The following is a 22815-nucleotide window of genomic DNA, read 5'->3' on the forward strand; positions in this document are numbered from 1 at the left end:
TTGAGTGGCAAGGTGAAAAGGCTGCATTTTCAGATCTAGGTTATAGACAGAAGCGCGAACCTTTTGTTACAAAGAAAGTCATCTCTCTATTTTAGAAGTATGGACTCTAATTACCAAATAAAATGATATAATAATGAATTCAATTGGGTATAGAAATTAACTTAGAAAAAAATTGGTACAAAAATTGTCCCAAGCCATTACGCATAAAGAGCAAGTACGCTAGTAGTTGAAAAATGCGACAACTACTAGTAGAAACATAATTTGCACAAACGTATGTTAACAATAGCTCTACAAATCAATTGTTTTTTTTGTCGTTGAAAATTGCTGCCAAGTTCTCTATTCATTTCAGTACTGAGATCTCACCGGAGACCAATTTTGGTGCAGTTGGGTGTTGACACGGCAGTGAGATTGGGGTTCAGATTTGGGTTTTTAAATTTTTTAAAATTAATTCAAAATGTGACATGTCCATTTTAATAGCGGATGTGGCATCTATTTTTAAGGTTTTATTCAAAAATTAATGACATGGTGTAATCTAAACCATTAGTTTTTAAATGAGAGGTCAAAATTAAAATTTAAAAAAAAAAAAAAATCTATATAGTAGAGTGCCTTAAGAACTCTAGAAGATCTGAATCCATCTATTTTTGAGCCACATCAGCGTAACATTTTGGTCTGCTTCGATATAATTTGGTCCACTTTTGTCTCATTCAGTTCATTTAGATCTAATTCGATCCACTTCAATCCAATTCTGTCCCATTTTGGACTAATTTCTTTTTGTAGGCTGTCTTTCAACTTTTAGCTCAAAATTTATTTTTCTCTTTGAAAAAGTTTTGGGTTAAGAAAATACAAACTAAATAGGCATTAGATAAAAAAAATAAAATAAATAAGGGTAAACTACGTATTTGGTCCCTATTCTATACACCATATTTCAATTTGGTCCCTAACCTTTCAGTACCGTGTCAATTTAGTCTTTACTATTATTTTTTGGATGAAAATTGATAATGCGTTTAATGGTCAAAATAAAATATTAGTTTTCATTGATGTAACAATACGTTATAATTTTATTTTAACCGTTTGACATATCATCAATTTTCATCCAAAATATAACAATAAGGACTAAATTAAGACGATACTAAAAAGTTAGGGACTAAATTGACACAATTGAAAGGTTAGGGACCAAATTGACATATACTATAAAGGATAGGGACCAAATATGTAGTTTATGCAAAAAATAAAAAAAAATAAACCTTCAGTGCTATAGACTTAATGTAAAGGAGCTGCATCTGATAAAGAAATTTCAGTTTCTTACAATCAGTTCCATCTTCACAAGTCCTATACACTATATGCAGGAACGATTCAGTCCTGATGCAGCTTCCAATTCCAACAAACCACAACTTCAAATTACTATCATAAGGATTCTCAAAAAAAAAAAAAAATTACTATTATAATAATCCACCAAGACTATTTAATGAAACACTCTCATATAATTTACTAAACTGTCAAATCAAAATAAAAATCTAAAGAAAAGATGGCAGCAAGGTAACTTCTCCAGTTCTCCTCGAGAAGATTGGATTGCATCCAAACATGTAATCAATGTCAGACCTTACACCATTAGAGAACCTTGTTGCAACCAGTTCATAACCAGGTCTGCAATATTTGAAAAATCCCTGTCAATAGAATAATAAATTTCAATACTTGATTCATTTATACTATATTAAATGGTACCCTTCATTTATTTTTGCTTGTATACATGCAACATTTCTTCAAAAGCACAAAGGGCCACAAACCTTAAACATAAGAAGAATGCAAGAGAAACACTTTTCAAGGCAAAAAGGGGCAAAAGAAAAGATCATAAAGAAAAAAAACTAGCTCCTAATATTTGAGACATCCAGCAAAACTTAAAGATCATAAAGAACAAAAACTAGCTCCTAATATTTGAGACATCCAGCAAAACTTAGCCAGTCCAGCAAAGCAATACAGACATCCAGGAAAGCGATCTTTAAACAAGATAAAATCAAACATAGGCAACTACTAAAATCAACAGGTTTGGCAACAAGACTTAGCCAGTCCACACACAAATTGAAGATACAAATTTCAACAAATAAAAGTGGACAGCATTTTAATCATCATACTATAGCATAGCATTAGAGAAAAAGAGAAGGGGGGGGGGGGGGGGGGGAAGAGGAGCAGACAAGATCGTGTCAATCCCAGTAATACCTATCAGACATGATTCAGATCATGAAAGAATGGCTAATGATGGTATTTTTGTCCTTTCAGAATAGTCCACGACCTAAAAATCAGACAAAAAAGCATGTGTTAATCTTTTAATTTAATAGAATACATTATTTTGAAGAGCATGACAGTGGTGTTTTTTTAATGGTGGTTATGGAAATTGTTGGCTTTGAATGGTGATGGAAATAAAAATGACACTGAACAACGGCTGCAGCCTAAATTGCAACCAGCACCAAGGAAAAATTTAAAACTCACCATTGTTAAGACTTCCAAATTGCTACCATTTGCGGGGAAAAAAATGCATATTTTAAATGAAGACCATTGCTTATTCATGGTGATAGAAATGGTTGTGGAAATTGTTGGTTTTGAGTGGTGATGGAAACAATAGTGATAATCAATAATGGTTGTAGCCAAAGATGCAGCCATCAAATAGGAAATTCAAAGCTCACCATGCTAGAGGCTTCCAAATTGCTACAAACTGCACTTGCAAAGAATGCTTACTTTTAAATGAACAAAATTGCTTAAACATAGTGATAGACAATCATCTTAATTTAAAGCAAGCAAGCCTTATTAGTTTAAAATTCCCTAACTATTCACATACAAAATATTTAAGGGGAAAAGAAAAGACTACATTTCAGTAATCAGGAACTCTGTAATATAGAATCCCAAATGTAAAGGAGAACAGAATATTCTTACCTATATAGTTGTTCCATCAGCACTAGCAATGCAATCTGATGATTTAAGACCAACGTAGACAACTTGATTGATATGTTAGCTCGCTCACGCAATTGTCGTCCATGACCATAAGGTCCACCTATGCAAAATGATAATCTAGAAGCTCCCTACCAAAGAGAGACAGAGAGGGTAAATATAATCAATTCAAATATTATATAAATGCCAAGTTCAAGTTACACATATGTTGGAAATCAAGAATGTTATTTAAGTGCTAGTGTTTGGGTCATCATTAATTATGAACAACCTAGGATAAAAATTCAATTGAATTTTGCATAGAAATAGATAAAACAAAACTTATACATATCAACTTTTAGGTCCCCACAGTAACTGGACCTGATACCCTTTCAACCAGACTGATATCCTTTTATTCCTCATAAAAACAGGAGTAACTAAGAAAGGAAACCCTCTTGGTATAGAATTCTAACTTGATTAGGTCAAAGCAGAAGCACATGCACTAGAATGCAAATATATTTTAGCCTAAAAGATAATAATCTCAAAGAGCTAATCTTGAATAGCAGTTAAAGTGACCCAAGATATATCAGAGAACATTTTATAATATTGATGAAATCAACAATTAGGACTTAGGAGTTCACATTGTTGGAGAAAAGCAAATTTTTTTAAAAACACAAAATGGGCACCATTAATACACGAGGAATGAGATATCCAAATACTAAAACATCATAGAATCATCACCAGGATTGGGATGCATCAACGCCTATACAAATGGGAGAAGAAAAGAGAGTCATATGCTGCTCATATTTTGAAAAGAATTATAAAGATGGTCAATTGTAGAAGCACCTCCCCCCCCCCCCCCCACCCCAAGAGTTCAACAATGGGATAATAGCTATGCTGAATAAGAACTTTACAGATCGCAAAATTTCTTCATGGATAAAAAGTCCACCGCACTTCATTCAAAAAGGTAAACAGATCAGTACTAAAGTGATGGTGGATTATCACTCCGAGGATCACCCAAAATAAAATGAAATTATGATGAATGTAGCCAGACAGATCAGTGCCCAATAAAGAACATTTTAGGGAAATTAAGTTATTCTTCTGTGAATTTGCTTCCAAGTATACCCTATTCATGGATGAAATACCACGGGTTAAGTGCCCTCAGTTTACATGTCATCTAAAAAAGAAACATTGAATCATCAAAAAATCAAACGAGATAACCAGCCTATTAATTAGAAAATGCAAGTAAATGATTTGTCAATGGACATCATATTCGGTTATTACTTCATCTGGCCACCGGCTAGCTCAATATATATATATATATATATAGAGAGAGAGAGAGAGAGAGAGAGAGAGGAGGGATTTTTTCAAGCATACAAAAGACAACTAAAAAAAATCATCAAAGTTGAGGTAGCTCATACTGTATTCCCTGCATCCCCCACCAACTCAGCCATCTGCTCAGACCCAATATCTTGTCCATTCTCATCCAACATCACAACCTAAAAGTGCATGATTATAGAACAGAGATGTAAGAACAAGCTGCAAACCTTCTTGCAACAGTTTAAAGCAGCTTTTACAAGGCCCATGGAAATAAATTCATTCTACTTCCTTTTCCAAAGCATTTGAGTTATAAACTTACTACAGAAAACAAAGCAAGTAATATTATTACATGGTCAGAGTGTTGAAACAATGTTGACTTGGTATATTGAAATATATGCATTTATACCACGAACACAGACTAGTACAGCTTGACATGAGCTGAGTTCAGTTGATTCCAGTTGGGCATAAATAATCAGTAAGCTCTAAAGATCTAATAGGCAGACAAAATCATGTTCAAATGCTATGCATGAGTGCATACAAGCAGTTTGCAATCACAACACCCATATATATTGTTCATTAGGAGTCACTAGCTAATAGTAATGGATGTGTACATCAGACAGCAAGGCCTAAAGTAACCAGGCAACCATGTCTCCCAAGGCATTGAGTTACTTTTGCATATTTATTTACATGTTAATGTATTTACAATTTCACATTTGAGGATAATAAGCCTAAACATTGGAATATTCTGCTTTCTTTTCTTACCTCTTGTACACCTTAATCCTTCCACACCCCTTTGCATTGCAATATACTTGATTCTCTACAATTTTTAATTGGTAAGTTACAAACTTATCTATTATCTAGGATTCTAGTGAGTCTTTAAACCCAAGAACTCACTCTCCACCTTGCTCTTACAAGAGGAGAAGGTGCCATTTGAGCTATTGCTCGTTGGCAATGTAATTGGTTCTCAACTTAAATTTAACTTCAACTACTTTTGAACAGTATAGGAACTCAGACAGATTCAAATAATATCCACTTATTATTTATATCCAAAATTTATTTGAATATTTTATATGGAGAGTATGTAGAAACTTGAATTACAGTCCAAAAGCAACACATAAAAGCAAATGGAATATACAGAAGCTGTGGCATGGCACCGCAATAGATTATCTAGTTAAAGTCCTGAAGTAGATGAACCCCTAAGTGACAGTAGTTCATATACTAGTATAGCCTAAATTTGAACTTTAAATTCTGAGCAAGGGTCAAGACAAATTGTTGGTAATAGGTTCAACGAAGACAACACTTCGACCTTATTATCAGATCAGTCGGCACAAGACTTTCTGAATCAGAAAAGTTAGGTCTAAATGAGATTATAAAGTAGTTTACTAGGAAATGGGGTTGGTTTAAAAGCGTTATTCGTTGCATAAACAACTAAACACACAACATCCAGATAAACAGAAGAACAATACCAGTAAAGAGAAAAATCAAAGAAAGAAATGTTGGAGCAGATAAACAAAACCAATGTTCATCCAGATAGTGTCAAAAGCAATTCCTTGTTTTCTTTTCTTTTCTCTTTTTTTGCACAAATTGAAATGCACTTAAAAAGCACAAAATAAGAGCAAGATAGTTTAATGGTGAGAGTGTACCCAATCATCAGACCTGATAATGTTCATCATTGCTGTATCTTCATCATCAACCTGAGCCCTTGCATCACTACAACACATGGCATCAATTCGAAAGTAGAAATATATAAAGAACAAACAATTTAGAATGGCAGAAAAGTGTACACGGCCGACTCTGAAGATTTACAGCCTAAGAAGCAAGGACACTCCAAAATCATTATACTCAAAATAAAAGATACATATGCCTATATATAAATAAAATACACCTAAATATATATATATATATATATATATTGATTTAATTACCATATCCCCACAGTATCATGTCTTAATTTTTTAAGAATCGACATATCACACCATGTGGTCCATGTCCATATTTCTTGGTTGACGCTGTTGTTTTAGTAAGAACAAACGATTTATGTGCACTTGTGTGTCCATAATTACATCGAAATAACATAAAAATACCAACACATAAATGAACAAATCAGTGTAGTATTTGATTATTAATATGAAACAAAAATTCACTTCAAAAAAGTTTAAACTAAAAATAAAAAAGAAGCCATATATATATATATATATATATATATATACCTTGCATTTCTAGGATTGGACCGTATTTGAACATCATCAACGGTGCAATAGTGGTTGAGTTTTCGAATGTACTCATCGACTATCAACTGTACTCCAGGGGAACGCTTTTTCCCTACCGTTAATATCCGTATAGGAACAACTCTCTGCCCAAAATCAAAAATCAATTAGTATTTAGTTAAACTCGGAATTTGAAGAAAAAAATCAAAGATAGGTTTTATTTACCACTGATTGGCCCGTGTATTTGCATTGTCTAGCTCCTGAAACATGAATGAGTAAAGTAAAGAAAGTGGTAATTGGTAATTATCAGTGAAAAGAGACGGTGGAAAATGTAAGAACCTGGAAGAGGAGCAGTCAGATTGGCATAGATTGAGATAACCATCCCGCCTTCTTTTGCTCTTGCCTAAGAATTGAACTTGGCCCTTTTTAATCAATTAGGTTAAAAGCCCATCATCAGTGAAGGCCCAAGGCCGAAATATGGACCGGACTGATCAGGTGTATATGCTTGTGAAAAAAATTTCTTGGTGCTTGTAAAAAAAACGTAATCCTGAATCCTGATCCTGTCTGATGAACAAAGTACAAACTATATGCAGCATGATCAACAGCATTGGATTATGACAGTCATAAGCATTAATAATATGGGTAGGAATCAATTTGTTTACATATTGTGATACAATCCCTGATAACTGTACATGTTATTTTACCTAATGAAAATTTTATTGATCATTGTTGCCACACCCTATGAATAAAAATCCCATCTTTTCAATATTCACTGTGAAGATGAGACTGAGAGTTATAACAACAAAGCACTTTTATTGAGAAAGTCCTATGTTACATGAACCTTAACAAAGGGGTTTCTTGCCAAAAAAGAAGTTGATCTTGTCTCACCTTTATGCTTTTGAAAGCATAAAACAGAGTCAGCATTTGCGGTAAAAAAAAATATAACTTTTAGCAACTTAAAACATTATTTTATCTATTTTAAGACTCCACTTTACAATACACCTAACATTAAATTATTGATTTTTAACACTCAACATGTTAAAATGATTGATTTTCTAACACAATAAACAATAACCACAATCAATCAACACATTAAAATACTTTTTTTTTTTTTCTAACAGCCCATATTATAGTTTTTTTTTTTTTTTGGTTGGTTTTGAGTGTAAACTACAGTGAGCTACTAGAGAGGTAGGGAATTGGTTTTATACAATTTTAAATTGACTAAAAATGCTTCTTTGCTGTAGAAGCATTTTTAGGGAATTGGTTGCTAAATTAACTTTTTACTTAATTTAACAACTTTATTGGGATGCTCTTAAAAGGTACAAGAATAACTCTAAAAAAGAACGTTTCGAGTAATTATCAACTATGAGGTTTGGTTTTCTGTTATATATGGTGTTCAAAAGAAATCCTGTAGTTTTGTGTATTACTTTTCTTGGAATTTTCAATGTGATAGACTTATAATTTTGTTTGCTGCCTTCATAATACAACAAACTCAACCATCTAATTGTATATCTTCACAAGTTTACACTACTTAATGTGTTTAGAATCTGCTTATTTTGTTGAAATTTAAAACTTTTTATTGAAAATACTGTAAATAAATGTGAAATTTAACTTAAACAGTACAATGAGACCCATAAATAATGCAAAAAATGTAATGAAACTCATAAATAATAGCAAAAATAAACTGAACTTTTAATTTTTATCAAACACACACTAATATAATAAAAAGTTCTTAATAGTACTTTCTTTATACCCACAAAATAGTATATTAAAAATAATAATACAAATGTTTGAGGAGGGAGTAATACAATTGTTACACAATGCTCACATCATCATGTTAATATACGGGGGCGTGATACAGTATACAGTTCGTTGTGGACTTGTGGATGCTTTCTTTTGTTTTTCTCCTCCTCCTCCTCCTCCTCCTCCTCCTCTTCTTTTGGGTTTGAGTAGACATGATTTTTCTTTTCTTTTTTTAACTTTTTTTTGGCATAATTTTTTTTTTAATAAATTTGCGTGATTGTCTTTTTTTTTTTGTCACTTTTTTGTTTAAATTAGCATCATTTTTTCTTCTTAAAAAAAATTCGGGCTTCATTTTTAACAATGACATATGAATAAATTTATACAAATTTTTTTTTTCCATCATTTCACTTTATGGAAAGAAAATAGAGAGGAAAAGAGTTGTTGCAGTCAAATGACTTAGGGTCCGTTTGGTAATGTTGTTCTAGTAATATTGTTTGTATTTTTTAAAAATACGTGTAGGTAAAAAAATGTGTAAAATACGTATAATGTTGTTTAAAAACTGAAAATATGTATTTAAACACATGTACCAAACGGGTGCTAAACTTCCTCTTCTCTCATGTTTTAGTTATATAGCTTTCTCTCCTCTTTTTTTTTTTTGGGTGCAAAAACCTCTTATTTTCTCTTTTTAGTTGTTGCTCTCTTATGGATTAATTAATTTAAAAGCAACCTGGGTAAAAAGGGACTATATTCTATTTGCACCATCCGATAAAATATCAGGCCCACATGAGTAAGAGATCTAGGAGTAGGGACTCAGAAATTTCGGTCTCAGAAATGGTAGTGGACATGCTGACGTGGATTTGTAGATTTCTTATTGGGGGCGGCAATGTGTAGATGCGGACTAATGGAGTGTTTGGTAAATATTTTCAAATAATAAATTTTAATTTTTAAATAATATTATATGTATTTTTACATATTTTTTCACTTACACGTATTTTTACACATCTTTTCATACAATAACTTTTAATTTTTAAGTGCATATACCGAACATTTCCTAAATAAAAATAATAATAATAAAAAGACCTCTATCCGGGCGACAATGTGTAGACGTGGACCAAATAAGACCTCAATTTGCACCCTTTTCATAAATAAAAAAGACCTCTTTTCGGGCTGTAGTCTATGTTTACCTTTTCACTTAAAAAAAAAAGAAAAAAAAAAGACAAGAGTTGCTTTTATTTAACTGTAAGGTTAATTAATTATCTTTTTATTTAACTATTATGTTCATCATATAGGTTAAGAATTAGTTATTTACTATTCTAAAAATACAATATTGTGGTACTCACTATTTTTACATAATAGTAAGTCACTGCAATAAATTCGTAGTAAGATTTACCACTTATGTGAAAGTGTATGATAATATGTCACTGAAATTATCTAATAATCTTCTTTTCATAAATTATATATTAATTAAAACTTTTTTTTTTCTGTGGGATTCTCACTTGATTCCAAACAAATTAAATAAAATTAAATTTGTATCAAAACTAAACAGTTTTGATACCCTTAAGAAGAAAGTATTTTTGACAATTAATTATTCAATTTTTTTTTATGAAATTAATTATTCAATATTATTATGAAAATAATGCCGCGGTGAGTACTCACAAGCAATTAGTAGTTGAAAATTTCACTGATATCTAGCCCCTGATGATAATCACGCGGCCTTGCTAATTGAGATCTTTTTATCATATGAAGGCACTGTACGTAGCCCTTTTGTAGTTAAATAAATAAATAAATAACAAACAAATAGCGTTCAATGTATTTAAGACGGCATTCTCAAAAAAATATGGCTGTTTGGTAAACATTTCTAAACACGCATTTTCAGTTTTTAAACAATATTTCACATATTTTCACATATATTTTTACCCACATGTATTTAAAAAAACTGCAAACAACATTACTCACACATTTCCACACATTTTTTCACTCACACACTTTTTTTTATCATACGAAGGTACTGTACATAGCCCTTTTGTAGTATAAAAAAAAAGTAAATTAAAAACAAACATATAGGAATTGTTTGGTAACGTTGTTTAAACAACAATTTTTAATATTTAAACAATAATAAAACTTCTAATATATATTTCTATAACACTTAAAACAGAACAACAATCCTTAAACACTGTTACCAAATAGGCCTATAGTGTTCAATATATTTAAGACAGCATTCTCAAAAAATATATATATTTAAGAGAGTTTCTAAAATACCAATAGGTCTTTTATCATATGAAGGCACTGTACATAGCCCTTTTGTAGTTAAAAAAAAAAAAAGTAAAAAACAAACACAGAGCGTTTAATATATTTAAGAGAGTTTCTAAGATAACAATTGATTTTTAGTGTTGCTAAAAATTGAATCTGAAATCTCTTATTCAACTATTAAAAATTTTATCAATTGAACTAATTAATTGGATCTACCAAAAAAACATACTTATTTAAAATTTCAACATTCTCTCAGTGTAAATAAAAATTGAATTTTAAATCTCTTATTCAACTTTTAACCTAAACAAAGAAGAAGAAGAAAAAAAAAAAAGAAAAAAAAAAGAAAAAGAAAGGTAAATTGAACGAATCCACAAAAAACATGCATAATGGATAATGGCTATTTCAACATTCTCGTCTGCTGTGAAGAAAAATTTTCTTAATCATGTGTCATACACGTGTAATTGCGCAAATGCACTACTCCTCCTCAAGATATTATTGGCTCTTGGGTCCTACCTTTTACCAATTACTAATAGTAACTGATAAAAGGTGGGACCACCTATATACCACTTTGACAACTGACCACCAAAGTGTTCATCAAACACTTTGACACTGACCGCCTATACACCACATTGACACTTGTCAATGTGGTGTATAGGCGGTCAGTGTCAAAGTGTTTGATGAACACTTTGGCCTTGTCAAAGTGGTGTATAGGCGGTCAGTGTCAAAGTGTTTGATGAACACAAAGTGGTCAGTTGTCAAAGTGGTATATAGGTGGTCCCACCTTTTATCAATTACTATTAGTAATTGGTAAAAGGTGGGACCATCTAAATCAAAAATTGGGACTTGGGTAAAAGGTGGTACCCAATAGTAATTGGTAAAAGGTGGACCCAATAATGACTCCAACCAATACAACTTACACAAACTTCTATATATCCTTCATTTCTTCTTCTTGCTACTTAGCTGGGATTCTGCTTGCTACCTAGGCCTTTCTTTCACAGCCAAAAAAGCTCTCTCTCTTTTGTGTCCTGGGATTCTGTTGTGATAATTTCATCCTAAATGAAGACAGTTCGTGCATGTCGCCTAGGCATAAGAGCATGGATTATTATATTGGTTTCTTATTTGGCGATCATTTTTCTGATTGCTGCCTTAGTTAACCTACCAAGAAGCGCTGGGGAATGCTATCTCTTTCCTTCAAGGGGTTGTGTTATCACTGCTATGTTTAAACAGCCTCCTTATGTTCCATCGCGGGAATTTACCGATGATGAGATTGCAGCTAGAGTTGCTTTTAAAGAAATCTTGAAGACACCTCCTGCTCAATCAAAGACCCCAAAAATTGCTTTCATGTTTCTGACTCCAGTTTCATTACCTTTTGAAAAGCTCTGGGAGAAGTTCTTTCGTGTAAGGCTTTCTTCCTTGCTCAACATTTCTCTTTTGTTTGTTGCACTATTTATGCATGTAGTTCCTGAATTGCTATCTTCAAATTCTATTGGATGTACCTGTACCATTTCTCTCTGTCTTTGGTTCTATTCTCTTGCGTACGTACGTGCAGTTTCGCTTGATCACATGTATAAAATCTTCAAATCTCGTTGTATAGCTTGTATGCAAGCTTTGAGAAGACGGAGTAGGACTCATGACAAGTCCTGTAGAGTTTAGCCAGTCCGTTATTTAGTAAAACCGGAACGGAAAAATCACTCCAACTCTCACAGATCTCTTTGAAATTTAGATATAAAAATTTTTAGAGTAAAATAATATTTTGGTTCCTAAACTTTAATAAAAATTTGTTTTTTGTCTCTAAATTTTAAAAAGTTATTTTTTCATCCTTAAATTTTGTAAAAAGTTTTTTCAATAGTTTAGAAACAAAAATATAGATATAAATAAAACGTTTTTCAATAATTTAAGAATGAAAAACAAATTTTTAATAAAATTTATGGATATAAATAAAATATTTTCGATAGTTTAAAGATAAAAAATAAACTTCATAAAATTTAGGAATAGAAAACAAATTTTTAGTAAAATTTAGAGATAAAAATAGTATTTCACCCAAATCTTGAAAATTTTTGCCCTTTGTGCCCCCAATTTATTTTGGGCCGCCCAGACCAAGCTAGCAGTTCACCAAAGCAGAAGGGAATAAAGCAAAAAGGAACAAATTTAATATTACTTTATTATATTTGTTTGGTTGTCCCTTTTGTTTGGTTTTTGAGAGAGAGAGAGAGAGAGACATCAGAAAGAAATTAATAAAAAAATAAATAGTGCTTGGTATGAAAAAGGAAAAAGAAAAGAGAATTGATGTAGGTTATATGGTAAAATTATGTATTAAAATAAATAACATAGTTTTTTAAGATTTAAATGTTAAATTTTTTAGCTTAACCGATGTGGATACTTTAATATATATATTTTTAATTTTTTTATTATAAACTTAAAAAAAAATTATTTTTCATTCCTAAACTATTAAAAAATTCATTTTGTCCATAAAGTATAAAAAATGTTTTTTCTTCTGTCTGTCAACTTTTTTTTTTTTTTTTAAAGTTTGTTCTATCCCAAAACTATTGAATTTAAAAAAGAAAAAAATTCACCCATATATTTTGTCTCTAAACTATTAAAAAACTTCTTTATAAAGTTTAAAGATGAAAAAAAAATAACATTTTAAAATTTAGGAAACTTTTAGTAAAAATAAGAGACTTCAATGCTCAATAGTATTTTACCAACCGAAAATTAAGAAAAAAAAATACAGATAAAATTTGTAACTGTGGGTTCAACTGGAAAAATCAGGAACCGGATGGTTGAACCGTTTTTGTCAAATTAGTGAACAAATCTAGGACAGTGCGTTTTGCAGCAAAAATCATAATTTTTTTCTCAGATCTGTGTCCATGAATATGACTGAATCGTCGCGTTGTACTGCTGCAATACATGGCATCAAAGGTTAGCATTTACTTTTACTTAACGGTACAAGCGTACAACTACTTGTCCTTATTAAAGAAAAAAAAAAAGAAGAAGTACAAGTGCACAACTAACTGATCTTACGTCACGTGAATTTAGGTTATTATTTTTTTTTATTTTTCTTATGATAGTTATGGTTAGAAAGAAATAATAGGTTACTCATAAAAAAAAATAATAATAATAGTTTTTTTTTTTTAATTAAGTGGGTAATCTTAAAAGTCACGAAATTTTTCTTTAACATGAATTCATAATATATAAATATATATATATATATTCTAATGTACTCAGGGCTGGGAAGGACCTAGAATTTTAAACAAGCGGGGCTATAATATAAAAAAAAAAACTTCAAATAAATATTCATATAGTATTAAAAAATTATAAATACACAAAATTATTATTTCTAAATGCATTAAGTGTGGGTTTGGATGTTGCTAAAATTCTTTTGATGGTGCATCTAGCATTTTTTTGTGGGTCTCGTGCATTGTTCACAAGACCTGCAAATCATTAATTTATACAAATTTGTCTTTAAACTAGGTTTTACGGTACTATTCACACATTTTGAAATTATTTTGTTACAGTGTTTTCAGTTTTCAGTTTTCAATAATAAGTAATATCCAAACAGACCCTAAGATGCAATTATCTACCAACAAAAACAAAAATAAAAATAAAGTAATGTTTTTTTTATTAATACTAGGTTGGTTAGGATTTTTTTTTTTTTTTTGGTTGAAGTTAGAGCTAGTGGTGCTAAAAATTTTAGCTTTTAACACCTCAGAAAATTACTTTTCTATTTTACCACCTCACTTTACAATACACCGAATATCAAATATTATATTTTTTTAATCACTTCATTTAAAATAATATAAACAACTCATAAAAATAATAAAGGAAGAAAGATAATATGAGTTTTTTAATTGAAAGAAGAAATATAATTTTAATAAAATATTGTATTTTATTTTTAACAACTTGCTATAGTTAACTAGTATTTAAATCTTTTAAAAAAAATAATATTTATACCAATTTACTGTAGTTGCAAAAAAATTAGTTTTAGCTTCTCCTATAATATATGATTTTTTGATTCTTTAGTGATAAAATAGTTTTTTTGTTAAAGTACAATCATCATTGTAAATATTTTTATTGTTTTTGTTAAGTTTTTGAGTTGAATAGTTATTATTTGGCTTAGACTAGCTAAGCTTATTACAGAAAAAAGAGACCTAAAGTTTTGAAAGGGGCCAACTAAAAAAATAAAATATATAATTACTATAATAAATTTAAAAGAAAAAAAAAAATGGATCCGAGAGGCCCCAGCCCCCACCTGGGTCTGTCCCTGCCCAGGGGTAAAGGGTACCCCCACGCCATATTGAATTTGGGTTTAAGTTGGCAGGGTCGATAGCCACATGAACAAAACCCCCCTTTTTTTTTGTTCATTAAAAAAAAATGCTACTTAATTTTCTTCTCATATCATATGATTTCCTTAGATAGTACAAACTCTGTTATTTAACAAAACATATATGATTTTATCTCTTTCTGCAGGGCCACGAGGACAGATTCACAGTTTATGTTCATTCATCTGAGGAAAAACCAGTGCGTGTAAGCCCCTACTTTGTTGGTCGAGACATTCCGAGTGAGAAAGTAAGTTATCACTTTATTTTTTTTTGGTTGAGAAACCAAGGTAATTTATCATATATACGAACATATTGTGTAATATCATCACAAAGTCACAACCTGGTACCAATGCTTTAAGAAGTGGACTCAGTGGATTCTGAATCTACCTTTCCTTATTAGTGACTTTGAATTATACTAAAAAGAAGACACAGATTTATGATTGAAGCTGGAATGATGTGTAATTACTCCTGACCTGTTAAAAATTGCAAACATTTATCATATTAATTTCCCTTCAGTAATTTATATCAAAGCATATGTATTGATGGATCTTGGGATCTTAGGAATTATTTGGTATCTAGCTTTAGTCTGTGATACTCTTGTCCTTACTTAAGCATTTTAAACAAGGAACAATGCGCATACTTAGATTGTGTAAGTAATTAGATTTACTTTCAGTTGATTGAGCTTACAGCATATCCTCCTCCCTCAAGAAGTAGTTGAGGGTTAGTCGGATTGAGAGCCATTAGAGGTGCATAAAAAAACGAAGTATTTTTTACGCAGACGCCAAAGAGTTGTGTCTTTGAATTAACATCAGTGCATTATTTTAGAAAAGCCTTTTATTTCCTTCATTTTCCAAAACGATGTAAATTCGTTCTTTCCATTCTATTCTATCCAAAGTCATACTCTCTCTTACTTTCTCAATTGAAATTTCATTTTTTATTAATTCTACTAATGTTATTTTTGGTCTTCCTCTAACTCTTTGTGTTCCCTTAACTTGAATCAACTCACTCTTTCTCAAAAACTTGCAATTACTGAAAAACAAAAACCAAAAGAGTTTGGTTTGTGCTCATACAAGATTTATAAATATCAGATTTGTAATATAAACATTTGATATGAAACCGGATCATTAAGTTGATGCAATGAGCAAAGCTGTTGCAGGTGGTCTGGGGAGAATTTTCCATGGTTGAAGCAGAGAGGAGGCTTTTGGCAAATGCACTTACGGACCCTGATAACCAACAGTTTGTGTTGCTTTCTGATAGGTGATTTAATTATCACATTTCTCTTACTACAGTTGTGAAAATAGTGCTTGATTTTAATATATGGTATTTGTCTAATTTCTTTTTTTCTCTTATAATTTTGTTTCAGTTGTGTACCCCTGCATAACTTCAACTATGTGTATCGCTATCTAATGTATACAAATGTCAGCTTTATTGATTGGTACGCAAACTTTAATTTGTGAAAGGAACGCCCTAGTAGTTGGTTGATAAAATTTTGAAACTTTTTCCAATCTCAATATCAATGCTATTTTTCTGCTGAGTTGATAAATGATTTAATTTTTCGCTCTAAATGATCTCTCTCTCTCTCTCAGTTTCATTGATCCTGGTCAACATGGAACTGGGAGGTATTCAGAGCACATGTTGCCTGAAGTTGAAAAGAAGGATTTTCGGAAGGCTTCACAGGTATATTCTTTATAACATATTGAACTGTAGTTGACATAGAAACTAATAGAAACTTCGATCTTCTCATTTATTTGCAAAGAGAGATTCTTATTATTTGAAATTCACACTAGCCTTAAAATTTAGGCTTGCCTAACTTTTTCCACTGCATTGTGCAGAATGACCTATATTGAACTGATATGAAAGGGTGAACTTAATCATTTTAACCATTAACCTAAATAAGTGGGTCCAATATGCGGGATTTTTAACTTTTTAAATAGAAGGAAGGGTGGAGATTGGGTTCAAACCCAAGACTGCCTGCTCTGATACCACAATGAACTATTGTTAATTCCAAAAGTTTAAACCATTAGGAAAGGTGAATTCGTTTTAACCATTATTATAACAGTCTCTTTCAGCTTTTTCAGTTTTTGGTATTCTTTTTAAAAATTTGTGAGACTCCCCACCTGAAGAGCCATTTGAGATCGTGTGCCTCATTCTTTGGTTAGTTCCTGAATATTTAAGCAACTTGACAGCATATCATGTTGTTCTCTGTTCGTAGAATTAGTTAAGCAGCTCAACAGTGAAAAGATCAGGAACCTTCAATTTTTCCATTCACATAAATAAGAAAATTCTACCGTTAGTAGAATTTTTGGTCCCAGATAGGTTGTGGCATAAATTTTTTTTCTTCTGGCAGATATATAAATTTGGAACATAGAAGATTGAAATATCTCAAGTGTTACTGATTGTGAATGTTATTTGTATTGCAGTGGTTTTCCATGAAGCGGCAGCATGCTATCATGGTTATGGCTGACAGTCTTTACTATAGGAAATTCAGGCTTTTCTGCAAGGTAATCCATTTTCAATCATGATCTTGTCCTTGCTTTTGTTAGTGCTTGTTAGATGAAGAATCTGGTCTATTCTGTTTAGGGCCTGCATTTGTGTTTTCCTCACATATCTCAATGTCTGTCTTGATCTAGGTTGGCAGGTCTTGATTCATTAAGATTAAAATATTGTGTAAATTAAGAGCATAGAGATCTTGACATGGTTGATACAAGGAATTTTGCTTTTGCCAGGGACAGCTTCTTTATTTTTTTTTTTGATAAGTAAAGAAAATTTTATTCGAAGACATAATAATGAGTCACATATTGTTATGTATGCGGGTGAAATGTCAAATTTTTCTGGCATGTTATGGGCACTGTAGAGGTGTTGCCAAGGGATTCCAAAAGCACTCTATTTGTATGGATTCTGATTTCTCTCTCTCTTTTTGGGGTTGGGGATTTGGGAGGGTGGGGGATTTGTAATCTTAGTTGGAAATGAGATACCAATACAATCCTCCAATTTTAAAAATATTTAGGTTTTAGGAAGTAATGTTTTGTACTGTGTTATTTATTTATTTTAGAATGTCTTTGAATAAAGGCCCATGAATTGAAAATACGATTAGAACCCAGGATGGATGGACATTTAATTATTACTAAACTGCATTACTTTCCCCTGCCTCACTCTCTGTCTTCTTTCTCATCTTAAATGCTAAAATTCTATTGTTTTTCTTTTTTCTGTAAGTTATTCTGTTGAATTTCTCCTGCAATTGGCTGCTTTCTAGTAAGCAAATATCATAACCTAGAATAAAGACATTATTTTATTGATGTTCTTAGACTGCTTTTTGGAAGCTCTATCCTTAGTATTAAAAAAAAATTTGCTGCATTTTTTTTTTTAATTTTTAATCTTAATGTTGATATCTCATATTACTGTTGGAAGAGGATGAGGATCTAAGCAAGCTAATGTTGGACAAGGTATAAATTTCTCCAACTTCAAAGTTATTATGGTCTGATTTTTTATGCATGCCATAAACAAAAATGTTGAACACAACAAATTATTTTGCCCTATGAACTGTTAAAAAAAAAACCCATAGTTTGAAATGGTTTGCTACTTTGGATTCAATATCTTTTCTTCTGTGCTGCTAATATTGTGTTATTGAAGTCAATGGAAAATGTGTAAACTGTAAACCCAGTTTCATTGACAAACATCTTGATGTTGGTGTTTTGAACTTTCTCAGCCAAATATGGACGGCCGCAACTGCTATTCTGATGAGCATTATTTGCCAACTCTTTTTAATGTGAGTCATCTTTTGTGAAGTACAACTCAATTTAATCTTTCCTATTGGTGCCACTTTATTCAGTCTCTGTTCTTCAGATGTTTGATCCCAATGGAATTGCAAATTGGTCTGTAACACATGTTGATTGGTCCGAAGAAAAATGGCATCCCAAAACATATAGGGCTCAAGATATTACTTATGAGCTCCTAAAGAACATTACAGTACGTGAGAAAAATCTTAGTCTTTTGCTTTTGTTGATTTCCTTGGTATTACATGCAACTTATTTTAATGACACTGTGTTAACCATTTCAGTCCATTGACAAGAGCATACATGTCACTAGTGATGCAAAGGTATTGAGTTTATTACTTGAATGATGGCTTATAGGTGTTGCTTAGTTTTTTGTTTTGTTTTGTTTTTTTTCCATGTTCTTGTAAGAAGTAATTATTCAGTATCCGGGATTACATCGACATATTCCCTCCTCACATGTTTGTAGATCTCACTAATTAAATTCATATTGAGATCCACCATTTATGTAATAGGGAAGTACCAAGTCATTGTATTCCTGATGAACCTAATAATTTTCCATGCGGGAGAAGGAAGATCTAAAAAGATATTTGTTTTGATTTCTGGTTGCAGAAGAGTGTATTGGTCACACCTTGTTCGTGGAATGGGATGAAAAGGCCTTGTTTTCTATTTGGCAGAAAGTTCCATCCTGAGACTCTGGATAAATTGCTGCAGATTTTCTCCAATTATACAACAGTTTAAGCCTTTTCTCCATCAACATTATTGTTTGCTCGTGTGCTGTCACCCCGGTTTTCTGTTTAATTTTTTTTTTTTTTTTTTTTTTGAGAAAGAGTTTTCTGTTTAAATTGATGGATTTTTATCTTTATTTCCACTTTATTTCCATTTTGGTTACTATTTAAATTAATGGATTCTTATCTTTGGCCGTGAAAGAAGTTATATGTGGACAATGGTCAGCAGCCATGCACATGATACTACTAAATAATATCTAGGCGGAAATACTATTTTAGGCTTTACATTTTCACCTCATTCCCACTTTAGTCTCTACTTTTTATTTTTACTACTTTTAGCCCCCAAAATCAAAAACCATTCCATTTTGGTTCCTACAGTCATCTCACTAACAAAAAATAGCAAAATAGGGTTTTTAATGAATTTGATGAAATACTATATTTTTTATAGCCCGGCTTTCCTTATTATATATTATACTTCTTTGTTTTCCAAGAAGATTAGATCATTAAAGATTAAAGGGAGGTTTGAACTTACCTTTTTACATTTTGCATCTATTGTTTATTTTATTGGGTTTTTTATAACCAATGTAAGTAAGTGTAAAGGAGGTCAAATGATATCTCATATGTGGCAAATGAAATATAGAGCTCAGCATTTTAAATATTAAAAAAAACCACATCATTATTTATTCTTTTCTTTAATTATTTAAAAATAAAATAAAATTTTAGTTATCATTTAATTATTTAAATAATAATTGTTCTTCATGTTCTTTCCCCAAGAACATGGTTGCCCAGAAAATAAGAAATTTAAGATTTTCTTATCTTTTCTTACATTTTCTTAGCATCCAAACAAGCAAAAACACATACAAAATCATGGTCAAACTTAGATACTCTAACACAATCAACTAACAAAACCCAAAACACTTAATCAAAAAAATAATAATATAATATAAAACAAACAAAACCCAGAACACGGTCAAATCAAAAACACAATACCAAAAATACCAAAACTCAAAGCCAATCCTCATCAATAAAATACACCAAAACACAATCATAAGCTGGTCAGATCAAACTACGGCGACCATCATTGGCATTAGGCTCCACTATCGACCTGGGTTTAGAGAGAGAGAAGATGAGATCTCAGTCAAGGTGGGTTTCGGCCATGGATCTTCAACCATGGGGTTTCGGTCGTGGGTCTTCTGCCATGGATTTAGAGAAGATGAACACAAAATTTAAAACCTAGAAAATTTGAACCTTAGAGTTGAAACCCAGAATTAGAATTCATGCCAACATTCTTGACAAACCCAGATAAAATTGATAAATTAAACGTGAATACATTAAACATTTGAACAAGAACACAAACCTAAAAAATTCAATTCAAACCTAGGTTCAAAAAATTAAATTCAAACCCAAATTGGCCGAAATACAAAACTCAAAACCATATTTCAAACCCCCACACCACCAAAGCATCAAACACAAAAATCAAACCCATATTTTCGGCCCCCAAACACTAAATCCAAACCCAGATTTTCCGCCCCCAAACACAAAACTCAAAACCCAAATTTTCTTATTTTCTAAGAAGCCAAACACAAACCTTAGAGCAGAAACCAAACCACCTGCAACCTCAAATTTGAAGCTATCAAACCCAAATGGAATCAACCTCAGACTTAACAATAAAACCACCTCCTTTTTTAGCTGTTGTTGCTTTCTTCTTTCTTGTGTTTGCCTAGGGTGTGGGTTTGAAAGGACGAGGGAGAGAGGAAAAGAAAGACAGAGAGGATGGGATTGTGTGGGTTTTAATGAAAAGGAGAGGATGAAAGACTGAAAAGGAAAATGTTGTTATTGTATTTAAATCTAGGTTGGTATTTTTGTTGTTCTTATTCAAGATACACTTAGATCTTTGATTCACGTGGTTTTTGGTTTTTAATTCTATTTTTAATTTTTTTTTATTTAGTTAAAATTGATAAATTAGTTTTTTTTTATTTAGTTAAAATTGATAAATTATTATTATTATTTTTTTAATTTAGATGTTGATGTGGTATTTTTTAATACCAAATAACATTTTTTTATTATTATTTTAGAATAATGCTGATGTAGCATTATTTTAATGGCTACATCAGCTTTTAGTGTGCCAACAGTGTACTCTGTTTGTCATGTAGGCTATTTTTTATTAGTGAGACGACGATAGGGACCAAAATGAAATGGTTTTTGTTGGGAACAAACCCCTGGGTTTTAAACTTTTAGTTAAGCCTTTGATTTCTCGGCCCAAAGAAAAGAAGGTCCTTGACATCGGATGAAAGCATACGTGATGAACTTAGGCTGCGTTTGGTTCAATGTAAATCGAATTTTGAGTGTAAAATGAATGCAGGGGAAAATATTTTCGGGAAAGGAAAATATTTTCAAGTGTTTTGTTGCATTCCAAAAAATGCTTTGGAAAATATTTTCTAGTGTTTGGTTGTGCTCCTGAAAATGCTTTAGAAAACCCATTTTTATCATGTTTCTCACATTTTCTTAGGCTCCAAACAAATATTATTACAGAGAATCAAAATATATAAACAATCAAAGAAACAAAAATCAAAACAAAAAAAATCAAAATCCCAAGACCAATCATGAGAGAGGGACTTAAGTGACAGAGAGAGAGAGAGAGAGATCGGTTCATGGGTGACTTGGTGGTGGCGACGACGACAGTGGTGACATGGACACGGTGGGTCGATCTAAAGGTGGCGGCTCGATCTAGGAGTGGGTCACTCGATGGGTGGTCCGATCTAGGAGTGGGTTGCTCACACGGTGGGCAAATCGGCTCAAGGGTGGGTTGCTCATGGCGGTCTGATTGGCTTAGGGGTGGGTCGTTCACTAGGTCGGTGAGGATAAGGGATGGGTCGACGGAGTACCCTCTCCTTGCTCGGCTTAAGGGATGGGTCTTCTTTCTCTGGGTGTGAGTCCGACGAGGATGGGTCTTCTTGCTCGGTCGAGACCCATTTCTTCTTTCTCTGTACTCTCCCTCTCTCTCTCTCTCTCTCTCTCTCTCTCTCTCTCTCTCTCTCTCTCTTTAGGTGTTTGAGTCTGGAAATCATTTGAAGGTAAAATACAAGTGTAATTGGTTTTCATGCGTGAGGCTGTCTATTTTACGGTCAACTAAAATTCATTTTCAGTTTGACCGAATTTTCATGCACACTCAAACACCCTCAAGGGTGTAAAACGTTGTTGAGGAAGGAAATTGATGCTTCTGAATGAAATGTTGGGAAACTAAATCGAGACTCAACTATGGGCTCTTGAGATGACACCCATAGGCTTTCGGTGTGATGACAAGCCTATCCAAGTAACAAATACGTTACAATGCTTAATTAGAACATTAGTGGTCCTGTTTCGATAGTTCAAGGGAAATAATTTCTCCAGCAGTAAGGGTGAAGTTATACTTAAGTCCAAAAGATGAATTGTCCAATGGTAAAAGTGGAATTACACAGTCCAGCCATCAATAATTAGATAGTATTTAAGCAAATTTTAGGTCCTTATGTATCTCATTCAAGAGAAATTTATGTTGCTTTCAACCATCATTACATCAATGTGA

General features: G+C 32.0%; 2 protein-coding genes across 3 annotated transcripts; one reads left to right on the forward strand and one right to left on the reverse strand.

Annotated features, from left to right (window-relative positions):
• Positions 1-1253: 1253 nt before the first annotated feature.
• Positions 1254-6863, reverse strand: LOC115970097 (putative RNA methyltransferase At5g10620). 2 transcript variants are annotated; one of them, XM_031089771.1, is made up of 8 exons: positions 6783-6863; positions 6669-6703; positions 6447-6589; positions 5880-5946; positions 4338-4415; positions 2926-3071; positions 2215-2287; positions 1254-1644 (listed from the first exon to the last, which is right to left on the reverse strand). In XM_031089771.1, the coding sequence occupies exons 1-7, from the start codon at positions 6823-6825 to the stop codon at positions 2248-2250; spliced, it is 552 nt and encodes a 183-aa protein (XP_030945631.1). In that variant the 5' UTR covers positions 6826-6863; the 3' UTR covers positions 1254-1644; positions 2215-2247. The 2 variants fall into 2 exon arrangements, with proteins under 2 accessions (XP_030945631.1, XP_030945630.1); XM_031089770.1 differs by having other exon boundaries at positions 1254-1664.
• Positions 6864-14885: 8022 nt separating this feature from the next.
• On the forward strand, positions 14886-19494 carry LOC115970920 (glycosyltransferase BC10-like; the record flags this gene model as incomplete). Its single annotated transcript, XM_031090544.1, has 9 exons — positions 14886-15002; positions 15912-16012; positions 16119-16190; positions 16342-16432; positions 17176-17256; positions 18462-18521; positions 18599-18721; positions 18813-18851; positions 19138-19494. Coding segments are annotated over 9 exons (813 nt in total), but the record flags the coding sequence as incomplete, so codon positions are not given.
• Positions 19495-22815: the final 3321 nt, after the last annotated feature.

This window comes from Quercus lobata, chromosome 12 (genome assembly GCF_001633185.2).
Source record: "Quercus lobata isolate SW786 chromosome 12, ValleyOak3.0 Primary Assembly, whole genome shotgun sequence".
NCBI classification, from domain to species: domain Eukaryota; kingdom Viridiplantae; phylum Streptophyta; class Magnoliopsida; order Fagales; family Fagaceae; genus Quercus; species Quercus lobata.

What these genes read in the sequence shown, in the direction of transcription:
- LOC115970097 (XM_031089771.1), bottom strand. Translation starts at nt 6,825, where the DNA reads ATGGTTATCTCAATCTATGCCAATCTGACTGCTCCTCTTCCAG. An exon ending in TTATCAGGTCTGATGATTGG is followed by an intron (nt 4,416 to 5,879) that starts GTACACTCTCAC and finishes ATGCACTTTTAG; the next exon opens with GTTGTGATGTTGGATGAGAA. An exon ending in CTGATGGAACAACTATATAG is followed by an intron (nt 2,288 to 2,925) that starts GTAAGAATATTC and finishes TCTGATTTTTAG; the next exon opens with GTCGTGGACTATTCTGAAAG.